Below are 17,083 nucleotides of genomic sequence, written 5' to 3'. Positions count from 1 at the left end.
TGGGTGGTGTATTCCAAACCTCCTTTCATGCTTCAAGAGTGCTGTCTTCTGTTCACTTAAATTATGAACAATTTAATCAAAACACAAAAGATGCATACCAGTGTTTTTAGCTGAGCTAACTAAGCTGTTTCAATATATCTATTGTTCTGATTTTGAACATGTGACTAAAATATAAAGAAAAGAACAACAAAATGTTCTCTCAGGTGAGTGTTAATATCTTCTGGTTGAATTGAGTGAATTATGTTCTTCAATATTTTAAGAATGAAGAGAGCTATTCATATTACTTAAAACATCAAAAGTTAAACTTCAAAATTTAACACAATATGTAAAGAGATAAAGCAAATGTGTGAGAACCATTACAGCTAATCTGTATTGGTAGATTAGCCAAAATGGCAACCTTCTTGTTGAGTGTTTGCTTCACCAAAGTTCTTGGAGCCCCCCTTGGTCTACATATTCATGTAAGATAGTCAGTGTTCAAAAGAGATTGCAGTTAGGCAAGAGGTTGGGAAGACAACTGGTAGTTGTATAGGTATGCAGTCACACTTGCCTACATTCTCTTTGAATCCTTTTCTTTTTTTAAAGGTAGAGCAGCACCAAATACTTTTAAAGTAGATGGCTTCTGCAGTAAGTTTGTCTTATGAATGTAGGAGATTGTGAAATTTGAAGTTTTTACTTCTGTCTGAGTCAGTTATATCTGCAGAAAAAACAATTTCATTATTGTTTTCACAGGTCTTTATTGCTTGTGTCTGCTATTGGCTGAGTTGGAACTCGAGGTCATTTATAGCTGCAGTTGTAGGCTTTAGCTCAGGCTGAAGAGGCAATTATAAATTCTCGGAGTGCTCATAGTTGAATTTTGTGCATCTCAGCCCAAAAAATTTACTGAAATTTTACCTCTTCTATTCCTCAGAAGGATTTCTAAGGAAGTAGAAGTCTCAGCAGAGGAGAAAAGTGTGGCCTAGAGTGTTAATGGGATACGATGGATTCCCATTCTGGGAAAATGTGGAGAGGAAAGCCAGCTATAATGCTACCTGCTGAAGAATTGGTTGAGTGAAGTGTAGCGGAGTTTGTTGTCATGTTTGATGTGAACAAGTCAGGAAGATAATGCAAAAAAAAAGTAGTATTAATTTCGTCATTAGAATAAACAATCATTTTAAGTACTTAAGTTATGCTTGTTTTATACACTCAATGACATTAAAAGTATCAAAATCTATCTCTGCATTCATTTGTAAACATTTGTTAAATATAAAAACAATTGTTTTCATAAATTCATAAACTTCATTATGCACCTAAGTCTTAGGTGTGTTCATTTCAGAAATCAGTAGTTGTTTTTGATACCAGGTAGAAGAAAAGAGAAGGAAGGCATTTCATCTCGCTTATCTCCTTTTCATCTTCATGTAAGAAGCTTGTTAAAATCCTTTGGGAAGAAAAAATGAAGTTTAACCCAATTTTTGTAAGGTGTTTACATAAATAAAATTATTTTGCTTGACTTCAAAGCTTCAGTAGATTTTTTTTTTTTAATAAAATCTTCATTTTTGTGTACATTGTTTTAGATTTAATATGTTGCTGTTATAGTTGTGCTTTAAGAAGCTGTAAAACTAATGATAGAAACTTCTTTGATCTACCTAAAGTTTTTAGAAATCAGATCATTTGCAAAGAGAGATACAGCCCAAAGTAAAAAGAGACAGAGATTGTTGCTGCATTTTCCTTTCAGAGATGATTACATTCACCTTTTTCCTGTTCCAGTTTTAGGACATTGCATATCAACTCTTAGCTTCCCAGAAAAGATTTCAAAGCCTTTTTCCTGCGGTTTATATGTAGGAGATAAGCCCTTTAAATGTTATGAAGAAGCGTAAGCAAATAAAGATTTTTCTTTTAAGCTAAGTTCTAAAACAGTAGTCTGTCCTTTATCCTACTTCTGTATTCACATGATGTTTGGTAAATAATTATTCAGTGTAAGAGTGATTTGCAGCATGTCTGATATGACTGGATCCTTATCTGGATGCAGAAAGAAACTGGAGTATGATAAATGTCCTTTGTGCTGTGATTTCTTTACAAAATTAACTCTTCCAGTATTTGTATGACTATGACTTAACTCAAATTTAGTCATTACCAGTTGGTGTGGTAGGATGCTAGCTTACATCTACAGGACCTAGTTAGTTGTAGCCATCAGTAGTCAGTGGCTTAACATGAGGCAACATTTGGACAAAACAGAATTCTGTAACACCATCAAGTCCTTAGGAGAGATTACTTGTGATCAGGATTAAGATGAACATATGGAAGAACAGTGGCAAATTATTTGCCCTTTACTTGTTCAGTTCACTAGGGTACTGAAGTTGGTTTTGAAAGTAAGCAAATATAATGGTTTTATGTCTTTGGTTTTTTTTTATACTTTCAAGTGAAAAGCAAACAAAAAAATCTTTAGCTAAAGCCTCTGCAGTCAGTATGATTGCTAAAAATATAAAGTGTTTGTAAATGCCTTGCTTTGTTTTACAGAACACTTCACCTGCATTGTAAAGGTGCTGTTTACTTTATTGTACACCCAAGCCCTGGTAGCACTTTCTGTTAAATGCAGTGCTGAAGATAGGATGGCATGGAAGCAGTCAGGAGCTCTCAAAAAGGTTGGTTAATTTATTAAAATACTAATATTTTTCATTTATTACTATTTATTACTAAAATTTTTCATTTATATTTCTGGTAAAAATGTAACAAAATACTCTGCTTTACATATAATAATTTGCTTCTTCTTAACAAAAATCGAGTATTTTGTTTCTGCATGTGCCATTTTTACAGGCTTTGCAGGTTTCAGGGAAACCTTCCAGTTCCAGAACTGAATTTCAGATTTGAGATTATAACTATGTAGTATCACTTTTGAGTTTGTTACAATGGTAAAAAGGTAGTATTCCTTCCTAGATAAACCATGTGTTGGTCAGATGCACCACTCCTTTAGCAGACATACAGGCAGACAAGCTTATTGCTGGAAAAAGCCTTTCTTGTTCACAATGTTCTTGGCTAGCCGTCCTCATGTCTCTCAATTTGCAGTCTGAGGTGCTCAGGTGAGAAACAAAGAAGGAAATTAAGAAAAGTGTGAACTGAATAGGGGAAATATTTCCTTATCATTTCCTTATCTTTTGGTGGCATTTACGAGTTAAAGGGAAGCTCAGCTGATTGAATGCCAGTTCTTACCAAAAGACACAGTTCCCTTAGCCAGTCTTCCCCACCTTCTTCCTGCACTGGCACTGTCATTCACATAATCCTTCAGCTAGTCTTCTGCTCAATGGATTGATTAGTCAGAAGGCTGCCAGTGCATACCAACAGAAAAGATGGAAGTGTTGGGGCAAGAGAGGAAATGGAAGCAGGAGTATTCCTCTACACAACACCTGGTTGTGTTGGCTGTAAAGTGAAAGGCACACTGAGAAACACGACCTGCATTTCACGTGTAAGTTGGATTTGTAGCTCTGGTCTGTCAGTACTCCAAGGTGCCAATGACATGTGTTGGCCAACACTGAATAATAATGCACTTCGTTAAATTTCCATTCATGTCATTCTTTCAATGTATTTTTATGTCATTACAGTTTCAAGAACGTTTGCTTAAGAATGTTGCTGTTGTGTTTTTTTTTGGTTTTGTTTTGTATTTTTCTGTTTACTTAAGTGATTCCCAAATGATGGATTTTCTACAATTTTAAATCATTGGTGGAAGGCATTAAAACATATTAAGTGCTACCAGTTTATATTCTTTTGTAGTCCATGTGATAAACACGGGCTGCTTTTTTGTTAGCAGCAGAAGTTTGGGTTTATCTGAACATACATTTACAATGCTTATTTTGCTGTCTGCAATGAGAGATTCGATTGTATAAAAACCGACTTAGGGCATTGACAAGTAAGCTTGCTACCTGTGTTACTAAGATGTTTTCTTATAGAAGCATAAAAGCATTTGCAGCACATAAAGAAACTTGTGCTTTAGGCTTGCGAATAATGATAATGTCTGAGATAATGGTTTTCTGCAGTAGCTGTTTCTTTTGATATTGAAGACAGCTCCATTTTAGTGAAATTTTCACTGGTATGCTTGTCTTTGGATGTTAAGAATGAGTGGGAAATTGTAGTATATTAAACAGGACGTTAATGTGAATGGATCCTGTTATCTAATGTGGTTCAAAGAGCCCAACAAAGTTACTTCTGTCAGCTTGAGAATTTTGGCTTTTCTCCTGCGATAAGCCCATTGGAAATTGACAGTTTTCTGAGTGGTAGAGCAAAGAAGTAGGAGGTAAATAGGAATGCTGCTCCTTGCTGCATATATTCTGCATGGAGAGTCTCTCAATCCCTCTTAAAAACATCCTCCTCCTTGCTCTTGTCTTGTGTAGATCATCTGTGTACAGAGGTCCAAGTTCTGACAGAAGCTTGGCTGTATGTGCTCAAGGTTGCTCTCTACGTTATCCTTGTGTTTTCCTTCTTGACTTCCAGCCCAAGAGCAGTGGTTTTGCAAAAGGCCCACAGATGAGCTTGTCCTTCCCCAAATGTATTTCTGGATTTTCTTCCTTCTTTTCATCCTGCATAATATTGCTGCATGGACCCAATGTGTGTTCAAGAGATCTCTGAGTGCTGGCTGGTGGTAATTGCACAGTTCCCTCTTCCTCTCTCCCAGTTCGGCTGCGGCCCATCTCTTCTTTCATCAGCCATGTTCCTGCTAATGCCTACCTAGCAAACATAATCTTAGCCATAGTCCTCAGATTAAGTACTTTGCTTTGCATGTGATGAAGGAAATTGTCTTTATTTAAGGAGCATAGCTTTTCCTCAGAGTTTCTGAAGGCCCAAATGGTTTTAAAAGTTTGGTTCAGGCTGGCTTTTTCTTGCATGCTGACAACGCTGGATGTTTTGATCCTCTGATGCCTACAAAGATCACACTTTTGTCTTTTGTGGATAATGCCAAGTGAGTCTTTGTTCGGTGTTCTGGGTGCCATGCCTGAGCTGAAGTCTTTCCCCTCTGTTGACACCAAGTGATCAAACCACTAACGTAGCTCAGAATTCTTACTGTGATTTCCCTGGGTACAATCTGGTATGACTTGGAAGAAAAGTAATTGTGGGAATACAGCTTTCTGTTTCTGATGGCTTTTGTAATTGTTGCCTTTAAATGGTATGATGCAAAGCTAAGTGGCTATTTGTTCTTTCTACTAAACATGTTTTTCCCATCTGCAGTAGATACTGTTCATTTCAAACACAGCTTTTTTTTTTTTTTTTTTTTTTTTTTTCATAGACTTGTTTCAATTTACGATACATGGCAAGAGTTTGTAACTTACTCTGATGCGTTTTAGGAAAAAATCATTTTCTAAAATCATTTTATTAAAATTCAAGTTCTGCCAAAACACAATCCATCCATAAAGCAATTATTTCTAACTTTAAACATTTTTATGTTCTCGCAAAAAAAAACAACCAAACAAACAAAAAAAAACCATAAAGTGTTTTCATAGAACACTGTTTAGAATATATATAATTAAGGTAGTAAATCGTATTTCATTCTATGAACTAAATGCATTTCCTTTTTGTAAAATTATACCTTCAGTTGTTTTAAACAACATGCAGCTTTATCAGTCAAAATGCATGTGCTGATGAGAAGAATATGTATTTTATCACTGTTTCTTTTACAGGAAATTCTTCTTTTTGTGACCAGATGATTTTTATTGCTTTATTTTCAGAATACATGCAATGGAGAAAAATCTTGGGAAGTATTGCTGGGTCATGTGGTGAGCGAGCTGTCTATGGGGAAGATATATGAAGAACAAGAGACTGATGAATTAACAGTGGTATTGGCAAATCTCTTGAAAATTTATATAACTTCCCTTTTCTATCGCTTGTTGAAGTATTTCAGCATGGTTGTTGTAATGACTTTTCTCTGATCTTGCTAAAGACTGCAGTACCACTCTATTTTCTAGATCAAAGCACATCCCCTTGGGAGAATTTGTCTATGCAAACCTTTCCTTTACTGACAGTGCTGCGTTGAGAAAGTTGTTGACAAATATTTCTTGTAATTGCGTGTTCTAATCATATGCACAAAAAGCCTTTAGTAAACTTGGAAAACTGAATGTTTAAGTATCTGTCTGGGGAAGTTCTGTGGAGGGGGGCAGGGGGTTGGAAGCAACAAAGTTCTTTCAGATAATTAGTGGACTGCCAGCCCTCGAAACATATGTGTGATACACTGTATCTTAATGGGAGTGCATGTGGATACATTTGACAAATACTGCAGTTTCTTACATTGGCGACAGTTTATTCAGAATTTAGTAATTGCTTCCTTCCCCCGTAGGTAAATCCTGATTCTGTAGAGTGCTATCTGCAGCAGTTCTGCCTACCTTTCCTCAGGATCACCAGCCTACTTCAACACCATCTTTTTGGAGGGGATTTACCTAGTTGCCAGGTACAGACTGGGAAGGGCGCACTCAAATGTATCCACTTAAAAGCTGTTGTTTTGATTTTGATGTTTTTTTTTCTTAACGCCTATTCCTCTGCAACATTATTTCTCTTTTTTGTATTTTTTTCCAGGGCGTTTTCCCTGAAAAATGTTATATTTAAAACAAACAAAACAACAACAAAAAAACTCACAGCAGATACGTGCTTGTTTTAACTGATCATACCTATCTGTTTCATAAATTACAGCAGAGCTTTAAAGCTTACAGTGCGTTTGCAGAGATGACAATCTGCACGCAGACTAGACGCCAGTCCTGAGTTTGCTTAATGTCTGTTCATATTTGGGCTTTATTCTTAGAGACAGTGCAACAGCAGACAATCATGCTTAAGCTCTGTGAGATATTAAGCTGATTTAAATAGTTTTCTGCTTCTCATTTCATGGCATCAAAATTATCACCTACCGCTACAAACTTTTTGGTTTTTATTGTTTGTTCTGTTTTTCCTATTCTGACTGGTTTTATTTTGAGAATCCAGTTTGAGATAATTTGGAAGAAGAAATTAGGAAATAGAACCTTTTCTGTTTTTGTGAATATATTCTAGTACAATAATGCTAATATATTTGCTATTGCTATTGGAATAGAGACATTTTTAAATAAACTGTGTATAGTCTAATAAATATAAAAATTTAAAGCACAGGCACTAATCTAAAATCTCTGGTTTTGTATCAAAAGGAAGATGAAGAATTCACAGTTCTTGCAAGCTGTCTGGGTCTGTTACCATCTTTTCAGTCATCTGATGAATTCACCAGTGCCTCTTGTCTTGATTGGCCAGTGCCAGCATTTGACATGATATCACAATGGTGCTCAGAGTTGGCTTCCTTTGCAGACAGACATCCAGATCAAGTAAAGGTATGTAGCAAAACTACTTGTGATGCAAGTGTAGCTGATGTGGTACTGATGCAGAAGCAGCTGCTAATTGTTTGACTGTGTACATGCTCTCTTGTGTAGGATCAGAGAACCTGACTTGTATATAAGAAAGAGATTGTGATCAGAAATGTTAGTTAGTGGATATGGATTTGAATGGTTACAAAAAGGAATAAGAAAGCCTAACTATTTTCAATATGATTACTGGAGGCATTATAATCTAAGGATGGCATTTCTATTTTCTAACTGTTCCCATATTTTCTGCACTTAGTGCCTATTCAGGTCATGTAACAGAAGCTTTCTTCAAAGAAAATATTCAGCAGAAGTCTGTTGTGCCTATTAGATGCTAGCGATATTTTTGAGCATCAAAGAATCGTTTGAGATGGAAGGGTCCTTTAAATGTCATCTGGTCCAATTCCTTGCAGTGAACGGGAACATCCATGGTTAGATTAGGTTGCTCAGAGCCAGATTATGTCTGGCCAGGTCTTCAATATCTCTAAGGTCGGATCATCCACCACATCTCTGGGCAGCTTGTTCCAATGCTTTATGTTTATTGTAAAAACAAACAAACAGAAAACCCATCTTTTTCCTTATGTCCAATCTAAATCATCATCAGTATTGAAAAAGATCAAAATGATAAAAGCTGTTTAACAGTTTACTTGTAACAGATTCTGAATCTTCTGCCAAAGATGCGAAAAAAAACCCCCAAGAACAAAAACAAGCAAACAAAACAAAACAAAAAAACAGGATTTGAATAAGCAGAATTTTCCTCCACTTTTCCTCCAGTGGATGTGGTGAGCAGCAGTCCCCTCCGTTTTAGCCATGAAGGTTATTGCACTTCAGTGATGTCACATCTAGAAAACATCCTTGGGAAATGGTTAGCACTCATTTTGTACCCGTTAAAAAAGACGAAATGTGTCCACAGGAAGGGTGTTCAGGCAGAAGCAGGGGACTGTTGCACGGCACTTCCTAGTATGTGAAATATAGAAGGACTGAGAGAATGACATTCTTCGATATTCTTGTCTTAGTTTCATGTAAGTGAATGTGCAGAACTGATACATTGTTCTTTCTTTCTAGGCTTTGCTTGTCCAGGAGCCTAAGTGGGACTTACCACATCTCCTTCAGTTGCCTGAGAATTATAATACCATTTTTCAGTATTATCACAGAAAGACTTGTACTGTTTGTACCAAGGTTCCTAAAGATCCTGCTGTTTGTCTAGTTTGTGGTACTTTTGTATGCTTGAAAGGATTATGCTGCAAACAACAGAGTTACTGTGAATGTGTACTGGTAAGAGAGATAATTCCAGTTCTGTACTTGTTCTCATTCTGACAGGCATTTTTAACTCCATTGCTTGGTCCTGATGTGATCCTGATCTCATATGAATGTTTGTATCATGTTAAGCCTTTATTTCTAATACTTGAACCTAGATTGGATTCTGAAAAACAGTTTTATTAATCTTTTTAAGCCTCTGGCCTAATTTCCCTTTGTGGAAAAACTCTTAAAAAGCAGTTGTGGGCAGTGTTGACACATTGTTTTCATTTTAACCTATTGAAATTTGCTGCCTTCAGAATGCTCGTATCACTGGACAGTTACAAGAAGTCTGGAAATACATGGGCTTCACAAAACTGAGGAGAAATTTATAGCTAGGGCATAAGTCAAACCCAAATAAATTCCATAAGGATCATGTAATTCCTTACACTTATCTTTCTCCCTTATTCTGCTATTACAGTGGGAGAAGAGAGAAGTAGGCAAAACTTAAAATGCAATTAACAGTTACATATAAGGTGTATGTATGCTTCATGCAAACAGTTGGAAAGAGTTAAGAACCTATGTAACTAATTACATTTTACTTCAGTCAGTGGAGTCATACCCTTTACTTGTAATAAAGCTATCTAGAAAAAAATACATACTTTACGTACAGAAGTGAGTGACATATTGAAGCAAACAGGAATTAAAAAAAAAGATTTGTAGAACTGCATACTAGATCTATGAGCGTAGATAGAGAAAGCAAGATTTTTTAAAACTATTTTCTCTTTTTTTTTGCCATCTGTGCAGAATATTTGGTGATTCTAAATCGTTTGTTATACAACAAATTATAAATATTGTAGAGAATGCTTTTGTTCATTTTTCTTATGTAACTCTTCACAGAATATGAGTACTTTCCCTTGTGTTATTAGAACCATTTTTGTATGTAAAGTTATGGCAGCACAAGATACAGAGTTCTGGTTTGTCTGGAGAATTTTGGGGCAGGATATACCTTATCAAACTGTACCCTAGTAAATAATGCATGTTTCAAGAAAAGCTAGTTTATATTTTGAAAGTCCTTTTTGTTATAAAGTTAACAGAGACTAACAATCTTTGTACTCTTCCCTTTCTGCACTCATAATTCTACAGCATTCACAAAACTGTGGAGCTGGGACAGGAATATTTCTTTTGATTAATGCATCTGTCATCATCATCATAAGAGGCCATCGTTTCTGCCTTTGGGGCTCTGTTTATCTAGATGCACATGGTGAAGAAGACAGAGATCTTAGGTAATGATTTAATTACATATATGTTTTATTGTTGCTGCTCTGTGTGTATCAGTTATATATAATGCAGTAGCAGATAAAAATCTCTACCTTCCTTGAAAGAAAAACACCCACTTTCTGCAAGTTTCTCCAAGAGGGAGAAGGAGTGCAGCAATCTTACTTAAAACCAAAAGCCCCCTACTAATAAAAATATATGCTTCTCTGGGGGAGGGGAAGGATGAAATATGAATATTCTATATATTTGTTTATATTGACAATGTTTTAACAATGAAGTTGTTTTCCATTTTATGTGACATATTAACTATTAGTATGTTTTGTTTTTTTTAAACAGGCGTGGCAAACCTCTCTACATATGCAAGGAAAGATACAAAGTGCTTGAGCAGCAGTGGGTGTCTCATACTTTTGATCATATCAATAAAAGATGGGGGCCACATTATAATGGCTTGTAAATCACCATCATCTTCATACCATATCATCGCTGTTACCACGAATGAATGCATCTTGACTGACAATAGCTTTAAATGAATGGGAGTTGAGCTCTTTGCCTCGGGGTAGAGTGGGGAATGGGCATAAAAGGGAAATGGAAACTTGGTCAACACATGAAATTTTTTTGCATAATATGCTGCTGTTGCTATTAAATAGTCATATAATAATTTGAAATTAAATCCTCAAAATGGTGTGAGCAATGATTGCACTCAGTAGTCCTACTTTTTTTGTCTGATATTGTTAAGAAGCACAAGTTTTACTTACAGTTGTTTAGAGGCTCCAGGGATAGCTGACAAGTTTTTATTTTTCTCTGCGTGGAGTTGAGTTTTTAGCAATTTTTGCTGAAACTGTATATGTGTACTACATCTTCTATGTTGGATATTTTTTTTGCCTTTCTTGTGTTGGTTTGAGGTTTTTTGCTTGGTATGCATTTGTAATTAGACATGAATTGTACAATGATTGTGAGACTGCATGGTAACAATTGGTCTGAAAGTTGAATTTTAAAGATTTCACTTACCACAAGAGGTCTATTGAAATATTTCAGGCATTACTGAAAACTTATGCTTTCTCAGGAATTTCATAGATTATTTTTTTTTCTTCCATAAAATACATGAAATAGTTGTAAATTAGGTAGGTCATTGCTCTTAACATAATCCAGAAAACACATTCTTTTTGTTCTCTTCCTGACTTTTTTTCCATATCAATTGAATAAACCGTTAGTGATAACACGTACAGAAGTTGCTGTATATAGGGAATTAGTATGGAACCTGACACAGCAGATCCCAATCATAAGTGTAACAACCATAAGCCTGTCTCTCATTACCAAACCAATGTTTCAGAACTATTGGTTTGGAAACGTATGTTTCAGAATTATTGGTTTGGAAATGTGCAGGCTGTTCTACAAAGGAAACATAATTTTGTATCTTTCCTGTCATTTTGGGAGGTTCTTCTATTGCATTTGTTCAGAATAATCAATATTCTTTCTGCTTGGTTTTCCAAAGGAAAGGAGAGAAAAAAAAAAACAAACAAAAAAACCTTGAGGGGTAGCCTATGTGAACACACAGTGCATATGTAGCCTCGCTGGAAGAATGCCAGATCAGTTCATGTTTAGAGGGCTAAAACGATGCAAGAGAACAGGCCAGACTGGACTAAACCCCGCTCTGTGTACATTGGCAGGAAAGATTACAGTTAAAATACTGGTATGTAATATATCGCTACTGATGTTTTTCCACAGGTGTTGGACATGTTGGCTATTTCATACAGCACTACCAAGCAGTTCCTGGTATTTTTGACTTTCATAGCTTGTGTGTAAAATAAAATTTATATGTGTAAGATAAAAACATCTTATGATTAAAAAAAACCAAACATGTATACAGTGAAAAGAGTTCCCCAGTGGAAGTCATTACGTAGTGAAAAGTGTATAGGGGAAACAAAATGACTGAGTAGTAATCAAGGAGAATGGACAGAAGGAAAAGTGAGTAAATACAATGAATTTTTCTGGATAACTGCAACTCAAAACCCCCCACAATAATGGATGCTGGTTTTTATACATACGTATAAATATATATATATTTCAAAAATGTTACAGTACTTCCTGTAAGATTAAAATTACTGTTTCACCAACTAAGCAGCTATGTCTTTTTCCAGAATATTACTTTTTTGATACTGTATTATAAGTTCTGCCTGTAATATTTTTGCATTGCTCATTATGAGTATCAGGCCATTTTGTAAGTGTGATTGAGAAGCAAAAAGTTTCTTTACATCTCCAGCATAACATTATTACAGGGCTCATGAACTTGAGTAATCCTTAGTTTGAAGCACCGATGCTATATTCACACGAGATAACGTATCCAGAATTTGATTACTGTGTTCTATTTGAAATGGAGCGTTCTCTGGTTGTGCATATGGATGTGAATTAAACTATTAGCCTTAACTTTAACATTGGGGTATTTCATAGCGTTTATTTTAGTACTGGTGAATTAGTCACCAGTCAATTTAAAAACACAAAAAAATTACTATGTTGAAAATTGTACTTGAATATCCTTGCATGCTGCTAAACAAGAATTTTGATTTCCCCCATTACTTTTTTTTATCCTGTTTTATGAAGCTAACTTTGAAAAAATAACAGGTCCAAACTAGAGTGGCGTGTGTGTGCATTACTCAAATGTTCTGGTGTGATATCCTGTAGGAATGATCATTTAAGTACAGTACATTACTGTAGAATATAAATCTATCTTTAAAATGCATCAGAGAACTACAAAACTAGGAATACAGTAATCGGCATTGTAAGATATGTTAATAAAAGTCTCCTGTCAATCTGTGTGCTGGTGAATTTGTTTCTTTCCACCTCAGGCATCCAAAATGCAATTATTATTGAATTCCACACAATAGTCAGGCAGTTATTTGAATGTCAGAATTTTAAGCAAAGTACTTTGTGTAGAGAATAATTCTGATTTGTTTATTCCTTTGTTGCTTGCATGCAGTTGTGTATGTTTGATGAGTAATTTGGATTATTTCATTTTATGCTTACCTGCACCACTTAAGGCTGTGCTTACTTTTGTGCCTGTTATTACAATGTTGCTGCTGCAAAGCACTAACATTAAAATGCTGAGTTAAGAAACTGTCTTTCTGGGAAAGCGGTTCTTGATCATTTCTTCTGTCAAATGTGCTTCTGGAATAACTATCACTGCAAGTTCTTGTATGTATATATTTGTGTATTAAATTTTGCCTTTTTTTTTTTTTTTTTTTTTTTTTTAAACCTTTGATGAATTTGGTGAAACAGTCTTGATTGAACAGCCTGAAATTCTAAGTGAATCTTTTCATCATCTCTACAGTAGGAATCTCACGTAGCTCACATTATTGCACAAGAATGTGATGTTTTGCTTTAAGAAAGTGCTTGTTTTGCTCCAGCATCCAAAAAATGATTTTGATTTTGGAATCCCATGAGATCAGTTTGTGCTGTGTGTATGCAGCTGCCAGAAGATACAGTAAATTAGTATGCAGGTCTTGGTATGTTTTACATGTAATTTTCATCTAAACCAGATTCTGTTGGTCCTGCTTTGCGCTTCCTTGTTTTCAGAGGCAGGGATACTGAGGAATGGAGACTGAGCATTAAGCTAGATAAGAATGGAGCAATGCTGTCTGCAACATAAAAATATCACAGGGATGGGCTGACCCAATGTATGAAGGTGCCCGGCTCTCTATTAAACCAGCTCCTGGATATGATGGATGCATGTAAAATGAGAAAGAAAGCTGGCTGTGTGGCAGTTCTCTGTTACATGGATTATTCACTGCTGTCAGTGACTTCTATATTGAAAGGCTATGTTAGAGTTAGTCTTTTGGTAGAAATTGTGCCCTGGGCACCCCTGCTTTTTTTTCAGATGGGCAGTTAGCCTGCAAGTGCTCATAGATTGAGAACAGCCTCAGCTGCTGCAAGTCCAAACCTGGGACTTGTTCTTCTGCCAGTATACTGTCACTGCAGCTGTAATTTCTACTAGGTTATATTAGCTATTAATTCCTGCAAATGAACATGCCTAAGTAGGAAAAACATTCTCAGTGAAGTTGAGCACTTGGAGATCTTGTATAAATGGGCAGAGTGGGTTAGTAAATTAACTTTTTTTTCCACTGGTGAGTTTGGATTTTTCAATACAATAGCAATTGTACTTTCTCATCACCAAAACTGCTCAGAAGATTTAATGCTCCATGCTTCAAATGCTGTTTCTTTGAAATACTATCGAGAAAGTACAGCTGAATGTTGTTAAACAAAAGATAGTTTTAAAAGCCAATCTTACCATCCTAAAACATGATTTTTTTGCAGAGTGTACTTATGCATGGTACCAGAAACAATGAAGTGGAAAAAAAAATATATTTTTTTGAAAAGCATTTTGAATTTAGCTCTGAGTCCCAGTTAGGAATGTTTCTAAATGAGCCTTCATAAAAGTACCATTATTTATAAAGTCGTTTCCTGTAATTTTGTTATTTGATGTAGAGCAGATTATTCTCTTAATTTGTAACAACAGCAGCCAGTTCAATAGAAATCCTTCACATTATTGAATTTAAAAATCCCTTTGTCTTTATCTCTTGTAGGTATCACATGAGTGGTAAACCTTTTCATTTCCTTTGAGCATGGAAACAAGTGTTTTAATGACAGGAGCTAAAAATGTATTTTTTTCTTCCATTACTTGCTATCACAGAGCAAGAATTCTCTGAGATAAACTTTTCCTGTGAAGTCAAGCTCTCTCAGTCAATTCCTTATGCCATGTATGTCTGGATGTTTTAACCAGCTGAATTGCTTGTAGCTCCTGTTGTCTAATACATTTCCCATTGTAGGACTGCTTTCAATTTACAACTGCTGGACTTCTGATCATTGTGACAAAAAATAACACTAGGCTCATTCCACTTTTAAGCTTTCAACGGGAATAAAAACTGTCTTCATTTGAGAAATGTTTTTTTTTTAAGTGTTCAGCCATCTCCACTGTATCTATGCATTAGCCTTAAGAGATTCCTACTAAAGTAGAAATGGGATCATGTACGGAATCACTTCTCATCAAAACAGAGCAATGTGTTTTAAGGCATTACATGTGAACATATACGTGAAGTGGATAATGAGCCTTTGTTTTCCAGGTGCCAAGGAATATCATTTGCACCTGGCTGTTGAAGCCAGTAATGCAGTTTGTGAGAAGTTTTATTTTCCTTTTGTTTCTTTGGCAACCTGGGGCTCTCTCCATATAATGCAACTTCTTTTCATTGGCTACATATTTTATGTGCAACTACCTTGTGTATCATTCCACAACAAAAGAAGCCCAGGCAGCTCTAGAAGATCATGTAATAATAGCTGGCAAATAAGATGGCATTTTCTCAGAGTGTGTTAGGGAGGGACAACTAGCCAGAGGGTACAGCTTGAAAAGTATTCTGGAGAAGCTGTGGCTGCTTGCTTTCTTGCTCTAGCTGACTATTGTGTCATTTAGTTTCTTTAGCTATCTGCTTGAGCCCACTGTTCTTGTCTTGCACTTATGTTGTAAACTCCTTTAGGACAAGGAGCATCTCCTGCTCTGTACTGCAAATAAATGAAAGTGCTCCTCTGTAATGGTAGGGCAAATGGTGTTACAGCAGTCTAGACTGGAGGATCTACCATCATCAAAGAATTATAAATATGCACATAGGACTTGAGTGAGATATGGTTCTTTCATGCTTCCCCTTACTTTCATGCTTTTTTTAAGTTTTCATGTGTTACTGCCTCCACACTCAAACGTCACCCTTTTCCACATAGGTACTTTGGCAGTAATCAAAATCACCAGGAAATTAGAAGTGGTTTGTTTCCTGCAGCCAACCTTGACTCTTCGTCATCATTTCTATCTTGTGCATCTGTACATCACCCTTTCTTCTCCTGCCAGAAGCTGCTATCTTAAGGAACAAACAAATATGCTGGGAGTCAAAGATGCTTATTGCCTTTCATGAGTTTGGTACAACTGTATTTGTGCAACTGATGCTTCCCAGCAAGTGATTGATGTCATTCAAATAACCCTCAGATACCTAGTTATTCAGAAATAACTCATAATTATGCTTTATTCCTATTGGGTTACCTTTTTCAGTCACACATCTGATAAAGGCAAGACTACATATGGAAAATAATCCATTCATATTATACAAGGGAGAAAATATTTAAAATAATAATGTAAATGGGTTCTATTAGAACAATGCGTTTCACTGGCTGGGACTCCGTTTAAATTGTGGGCAGAATTGGTGAATGTTAATCAGATTACTACATATAATTTTACAATTAGTAATCATAATTTACAGTCATTGTAAAGAGGTAAGAAATATGAAACAATCTCAAGCAGACGTATTTCAGTAATGCTGTTCTGTGCAAGTGTATTTCCAAGGGTGCTGCACATCTATTGTATCTGGTCCCTGAAATGCACATCATAAGAAGTGTTGCATTGGTGAATACCAACAAAGTGTTTCCCGTGGCAACAGTAAATAGAAGAAAGCTAAGCCCATTCAAATGATTTACCTTAATAAGCGTGTCACAGCAACGAGGGATGCTAAACACTAAGGGAACTCATTAGAAAGACACTGCTGTAAGAAGAAAAGAGGCCGATGACAAATTGTAGATTTCTCTTAACCCAGTGTTACTATTTGAGTAGTATACTGCATAATTGTTTGGAATTTGCAAAGGTTATTTGTATAAAATGAGATTCTTAATGGTTGTTCTTTTTTTAATGCAGCAGTTAATTTCCTGTACTATGGAAAAAAAGTATATGCTGTGTGTGGAAATGCAGGAGAAAGAACATGGAGAAAGATAAACAATTATCATAAGTATCTTTCAAATTCTACTCATTATGTCTTACATACTTCCTCAGGTCAAGCATTTGTGTGATGTAGGCAGCTTGGTGATTCAGACATACACCAACCGAGAGTAAATTTAGATATTTATAAAAATTATACTTGTAATTATATTTATTTAAAAAAATTCTGTTGTCTGTCCAGCAATAATTCTGAACGCAGCCATGAGGACGGTAATGGCATTCACAATCGTTTTGTTGCTGCCTTTGTGAACAAAGCTGTACGAAACAGTTTATTCTTAAGGATCAGTCTGTGGAGCATCACACTCAAACTCTGCAGACCTGGCTCATGTAGTGGAAGAGCATTACATTTGCTAATTGTGGTATGGATGATTTCCTAGAATGTAGGGAATCAGGATACTTGTCTTGGCAATTGGTTTCTAGAATATATAATCTGTAGGATTTA

The 17,083-nt window shown here is 35.8% G+C and overlaps 1 protein-coding gene across 2 annotated transcripts in view; it reads left to right on the top strand.

The window, feature by feature from the left end:
* The window catches only part of UBR3 (ubiquitin protein ligase E3 component n-recognin 3), a 94,866-nt gene extending 82,213 nt beyond the window's left edge, over positions 1-12,653 (top strand). For both annotated transcript variants that reach the window (XM_042822618.1, XM_042822619.1), the window contains 7 exons: positions 2,494-2,618; positions 5,688-5,795; positions 6,293-6,403; positions 7,125-7,301; positions 8,394-8,603; positions 9,711-9,850; positions 10,179-12,653. In XM_042822618.1, coding sequence (XP_042678552.1) covers positions 2,494-2,618; positions 5,688-5,795; positions 6,293-6,403; positions 7,125-7,301; positions 8,394-8,603; positions 9,711-9,850; positions 10,179-10,296 — 989 coding nt within the window. In that variant the 3' untranslated portion in view covers positions 10,297-12,653. The remainder of the gene's footprint in view (positions 1-2,493; positions 2,619-5,687; positions 5,796-6,292; positions 6,404-7,124; positions 7,302-8,393; positions 8,604-9,710; positions 9,851-10,178) is intronic.
* The last annotated feature ends 4,430 nt before the right edge of the window (positions 12,654-17,083 follow it).

This window comes from Centrocercus urophasianus, unplaced genomic scaffold (genome assembly GCF_019232065.1).
Source record: "Centrocercus urophasianus isolate 14NV4802_14NV808 unplaced genomic scaffold, USGS_Curo_1.0 seq_20, whole genome shotgun sequence".
Classification (NCBI taxonomy): domain Eukaryota; kingdom Metazoa; phylum Chordata; class Aves; order Galliformes; family Phasianidae; genus Centrocercus; species Centrocercus urophasianus.
The sequence above is the reverse complement of the archived record's forward strand: the minus strand, read 5'-3'. Positions and strand labels throughout refer to the sequence as shown.